Source organism: Theropithecus gelada, chromosome 10 (assembly GCF_003255815.1).
Source record: "Theropithecus gelada isolate Dixy chromosome 10, Tgel_1.0, whole genome shotgun sequence".
NCBI classification, from domain to species: Eukaryota; Metazoa; Chordata; class Mammalia; order Primates; family Cercopithecidae; genus Theropithecus; species Theropithecus gelada.
Window position 1 is genome coordinate 50479684 of NC_037678.1, and position 6000 is coordinate 50485683.

At 44.7% G+C, this 6000-nt stretch overlaps 1 protein-coding gene across 2 annotated transcripts in view; it reads left to right on the forward strand.

Annotated features, from left to right (window-relative positions):
* Positions 1-3972, forward strand: part of ZFP64 (ZFP64 zinc finger protein) — a 96808-nt gene extending 92836 nt beyond the window's left edge. Inside the window, exon 9 of one of the 2 annotated variants that reach the window (XM_025399934.1) lies at positions 2749-3972. In XM_025399934.1, the coding sequence (XP_025255719.1) occupies positions 2749-3431 (683 nt within the window). In that variant the 3' untranslated portion in view covers positions 3432-3972. The remainder of the gene's footprint in view (positions 1-2748) is intronic. The other variant, XM_025399936.1, reaches the window with a different exon arrangement.
* The last annotated feature ends 2028 nt before the right edge of the window (positions 3973-6000 follow it).

Sequence of the window (6000 nt, forward strand, 5' to 3'; positions counted from 1 at the left end):
ATTTTCAGTGAATTCCTGGAAAATGATGAGCAGAGGAACATAGTGATGTTTAAAATTGAGTATAGAAAGCTGTGTCCCAGCCGACAAATGGGAGGCAGCCATACAGTTGGGAGCCAATGTTCCAGCCAATATCCAAGTGCCCTGAGGGCTCTGAGCTTGGAACAAGCATGTAGACAGCCAGGGCCACAAAGCTTGGGAGACTAGCCAAGGCCTGGCAAAACTGCCCAACTAACCCAGTAGCAGGTGAAACCTCTGGCATCCATGTCTAATCATTAAACCAGTCTACCTTCCCAAATATAGTCAACCAAGGATCATAAGTCATTTATAGGAAATGAACGGAATAAAATGAGCCAAGTCAATAACTAATCCTGGAAGTAAGAGTACTTGGGTAATTTTCACATTCTAATTGGTGTCTACCCACTGGCAGAAATGTTGCATCCAAATAGAGACCTATGAAGAGATAATGAGAACAAAGAGGTATGAAATAAAACTAGGATTGCTAGCTATAAAATTAATTTCCCAGAGATTAGGGGGGAAAATTGAGTGAGTGAACTGAGAATAAGAGTCAGTCCTGAAGTCTGGTTTCTGACCAGGTCTAGGAAGAAAAGAAAATGGAAGTGAGAAGAAAATAGAGTGAAAATAGAAAATCAAATGAGAAATAAAGTCCGTAATTCTAAGGGGCCAGGAGAGTAAAAGTGCTCACAAGATTCCAATCAGGATGGAAGGGAGTGGACAGGGGACATCTGTATCTAGAAATATGTCTGGGGTAGTATTGGCTTCTAGGAGACAATGGAACAGTGCCCTCAAGAGTTGGGAAATGATTTTGAACTTAGAATTCTATACCCAGCCAAATTACCTCAAGTATGAGAGCAAAATAGAATGATGTGCAAGGACTCAAGACTTTACTCCCAACTAGAAGATAAACTCTAGCAAAGGAAGGGAAAAAACATCTGGCATGAGATATTTGATATGTGAATACCTGAATATGGCTAACTGGGATTGCAGCAAAGAGAAATATCAGGCTGATACTTGTATAGAAGGTCAAGAGAAACTAAATCAGAAGCTTTAAAAATCCATTAAAAAAATTCCTTGTGAAAGTTACAAAATTATGAGAGTGGATGACTTCTGAAATTGAGATGCCTTTTTTCAAGAAATACAATCTAATCAAGAAGCAAGCTAAAATGTGCCCCCAAATGAGCAGCATGTAAGAAAAGCAAACAAAATTATATTGATGGGTTACCCCATCCACTGGCCCGAGTGTGACAGCAGACTTAGAAGGAAGTGATTGTAATCCTGGTGCAGTGTTTGGCTCCGATGAATATCACATTCCTAGTCACCATTTAAATTATTTATAATTGGCTTCTGAACTTGAAATCTGAAAATGATTAAAGTATGAGAATTCACCAGACAGAATGGAAATTTTTTTTTACTTAAAGGTGAAAAGAAAGCTGCTTCTAACAAGTGAGGAGTTAAGTGTGGAGAAGAGGAGTGAATCCTCAAAAAATCTCAAGCTGACGGACTAAGATGTGAGGCTACTACTCAGCTTAAAAGTGCCGAAGTCGGCCGGGCGCAATGGCTCACGCCTGTAATCCCAGCACTTTGGGAGGCTGAGGTGGGCGGATCACGAGGTCAGGAGATCGAGACCATCCTGGCTAACATGGTGAAATCCCGTCTCTACTAAAAATACAAAAAAAATTAGCTGGGTGTGCTGGCAGGCGCCTGTAATCCTGGCGCTTTGGGAGGCCGAGGCAGGCAGATCACGAGGTCAGCAGATTGAGACCATCCTGGCTAACATGGTGAAACCCCGCCTCTACTAAAAAAGTACAAAAAGTTATCCGGGTGTGGTGGCGGGCGCCTGTAGTCCCAGCTACTCGGGAGGCTGAGGCAGGAGAATGACGTGAACCCGGGAGGTGGAGCTTGCAGTGAGCCAAGATCACACCACTGCACTCCAGCCTGGGCAACAGAGCAAGACTGTCTGAAAAAAAAAAAAAAAAAAAGTGTAAAAGTCACAACCACTAGAATGCAGGGAGAGGTTAGGGAAAGGATGGGTGTGTAGGATAAGATGCTTATCTTTGTGTATATTCAACTGACGTTTAAAGCAACAACCTTCAAAACAACTAGAAACCCTTAGCAATGTCTCCAGGGAATGGGACTCTAAATTAGAGAGTAGACCATGGCTCTTTATTATTTGTCCCCTGCTGCTATAATTATGCATTAATATTATAAATAAAATTCAGCCTGTAGTTATAAAAGTAAGAAGCTTTCACTTGAAATACAAGCTCAGTAACTGATGTCATATAGATTAAACACTATAGTAAGCATCTTCACAGGTCTTAGCTTGATTTGAAGCAGTTGTTTGTAATTTAAATCTCACCTCTTCTTGCACATTCAATTCCGGGATGTCAAGTTAAATGGGAGTTTAGATTTGAAACTGAAGGGGTCATCAAGAATATGAACTTGAGTGCCATAGTGCCTGGGTTCCAAATCCCTGCTGTTTGACCTAAGTGAAGTAACTTGACCTCTGTGAGCCTCAGTTGCCCCATCTGTAAAGTGGGAGTAACAGTACCCACTCATAGGATTGTAGTGAAGATTGCATTAATATGCACAACAAGTGTTGTCCTTAGGAGGTTGTGGGTAGAGTTCACAAAACTCAACCATCTCACTGCGGCCAAGTGTGCTGAGGCAGGTTGGGGTGGGAGGGTCTGTTTTGCCTGCCTATTCTAATGGAAACACACCTTCCATTGCTAGGGGATACCCCCTTCCAGTGCTGGCTCTGTAGCGCCAAGTTCAAAATCAGCTCGGACTTGAAAAGGCACATGATCGTGCACTCGGGGGAGAAGCCTTTCAAGTGCGAGTTCTGCGACGTCCGCTGCACCATGAAGGCGAATCTCAAATCGCACATCCGCATCAAGCACACCTTCAAGTGTCTGCACTGTGCCTTCCAGGGCCGGGACCGCGCTGACCTCCTGGAGCACAGCCGGCTGCACCAGGCCGACCACCCGGAGAAGTGCCCAGAGTGCAGCTACTCCTGCTCCAGCGCAGCCGCGCTGCGCGTGCACAGCAGAGTCCACTGTAAGGACCGTCCCTTCAAGTGTGACTTCTGCAGCTTCGACACGAAGCGGCCCAGCAGCCTGGCCAAGCACATCGACAAGGTGCACAGGGACGAGGCCAAGACGGAGAACTGGGCCCCTCTGGGCAAGGAAGGGCTCAGAGAGAGCAGCTCTCAACATGTGGCCAAGATCGTGACGCAGAGGGCCTTCCGCTGTGAGACCTGCGGCGCCTCCTTCGTCAGGGATGACTCGCTGAGATGCCACAAGAAGCAGCACAGTGACCAGAGCGAGAACAAGAACTCAGACTTGGTCACCTTCCCACCGGAAAGCGGTGCGTCGGGGCAGCTCCAGGCTCCCCTAGAGCCCAGCCAAGACCTCTAGCTCAGCCGAAGGGGGTCGTCAGCTGTCGGAACTTCTGAGTGGTGCTGTTGCCCAGCCCTCCAAAGGTGTGAAGCCAGTGAGACAGGTTTTGGGCACCCCTTGCGGGGCTGGCCGCTCCAACTTCACAGGCCTCCAGAGGCGATGGCTGGGGCGACAGTGATGAAAGCAAAACAGTGCTGTGGAGACACTTCTCGCATTTGTCCCTTCCCTCCAAGGATTATCTGAGCAAGTCGACTTGGTCATTCAAAGGAGGGGTCCGCCGAGCCCTGCTCTATCCCATGGGGATAGCTTCTACGTAATGAATTCCAATTTTAAAACTGATCCATCTCTGGTGGAATTATTACACTAGTTAGACGATATAGAAAACTAAAACTAATCTCTATAGTGGGAAGGGTTAAGGTGAGGAAGGTGTACATGAAGGGTCTGGGGTTGCTGGAAAACGTCTGTTTCATAACCTGGGTGATCGTTCTAAGTGTTTGCCTTACGTTTGTGTGGTTTCTTTTACCTGTTGTCTTACAATAAAAAAGGCAGACTCGTGGTAGCATGCTGTAAGGAATACTCAATTTTGCAGTCCTCCACAGACAGTTATGGTAGGAGGTTCTCCATCCCCAGCCCCCACCCCATTCAGTAACTTAATTATAAATGCACCTTGAATTTCTCAATGAGTTCCTACTGTAGTAAAACGAAATGCAGTTTGATCTGGAGGTGGCGCCAAAGATCAAGCTAACTAGCCCAGCCTGTGCTTGTCTGTTGTGGAATTCAAAATTCTGTTTACTTCTATTTGGAGAGAGAAGTCCAGGGGCCCAGTGGGCCCTGAGCTTGGTGCTGGGATATGTGATACGTGGGACAGCCTCACACCAGCATCTGTTTCATCACCGAAAGCATTTAGTGTTTGCTGAACTGACAAACTACTGAAAATCCAACCTCTTCTCATAGATGGATCCTTAGGAGGTTATGAAATCTCAGTGGATATAATACTTATCCAAAGTTGCTTGGTTTCTACTTTTGGCATCTTTCCTCCAAATACTCTTTTTTAATATAAATTCTTGTGTGCCCTCATCAAGTTGAATATCTCTGGAATTGAAACAGATTAAGTGGATCCATTGTTCTTGGTAAACTCGGAAAAAAGGATGTAAAATGTTATAGATTGTATGGAAGGGACTATTTCACTCGTGAAATAGAGGTACCTAGTTTGTTAATAGTGGTAGTTTAGGTAAATCTGATTCCGTTGAAGTTTTCCATCAGGGTGATGGCGTACTGCTGAATCTCTATTGTAAGAAGAAAAGAGACCCAGGATAGAATTAGTCTCTTTGGAGATAATGGTTTTGATCGGAAAAGTGATGACTGAATGCTGGCGCGATTGTACAGTTGCTATTGTTACCTTTCTGCTGTTTGTCGTTGAGTCTGATCTGCATTTCTGTTCTAGAAGGTTGTTGACATTTCAAGTGGGAACCCATAGACTGAAATCACATAAACGTTCCTTGTACTTCTTGTAGCTCTTTAGATAAAGAGGAAAGATATCAGTCTTTTTAGAAGGCTTTTTTGTTGTTGTTATTAACAGCTGTATGGACTTTAAGGGTTTTATATCTAAGCTGGTATCACCCAGCAAACTTGGATTCCTAGTAAAGCAGAGGTGAGTAAAAAGCTATGAACCCAGTATTAAATACTTCAGGCAGTGAGGGGGCCATAAAGTTTTTTGCAACTACTCAGCTCTGTGGTTTTAGTGCAAAAGCAACCATAGATTGCAAGAAAAAACCAATGTGTCTGTGTTCCAATAAAACTTTACAAAAACAGGTGGCAGGCTCAATGTGGTCCGTGGTCCTAGAATACAGCAAACTCTCCTGCAGAGGACTTTGCTCTGAACTGGCAAGTGTGACTTGTAAAACACGTTAAAAGATACCAAATTTTCTGGCAGAGACACAAATGGATTTGCACAAAGCTGAGAGTGTAGTTCAAGAGAATAAGGCTGAATGAGTATTATAAAAAACTTGGGGAAATTGAAAATAATTTTTGAGACTGGTAAGAATTCCAACATTCAGAAAAATAGGCTCAGAGGGAAGTCTAGGACCAGGAAACTTCTAGGAGTAGGGGTGGTCTTACCTTACCGTTTCTAGGAAATTAGAAGGGGGCAGTGAGTAGAGTTAAATCATTCAGAAGTGGGGGCTGAACTGGCTAAACCTGCTAGAATGAGACTTAACATGTACAGGTAATGACCAAATAGCCTTAATAGAAAGAAGCAGCTAACATGGCACAGACCAGAATGGCAATTCTTATACCAGCCTCCATTTGCAGAGCCCTCTGGATCTGGAAGAGGAAACAGAGTGTTTGCAGTTTGACTTCACCTGAGCCCCGGGGATCCACAAACTTTTCCAGTTAAGGGCCAGATAGTAAATGGTTTGTTTTTGTTTTTGTTTTGTTTTAGACGGAGTCTCGCTCTGTGGCCCAGGCTGAAGTGCAGTGACTGGATCTCAGCTCACTGCAAGCTCCACCTCCTGGGTTTATGCCATTCTCCTGCCTCAGCCTCCTGAGTAGCTGGGACTACAGGTGCCCGCCACCTCGCCCAGCTAGT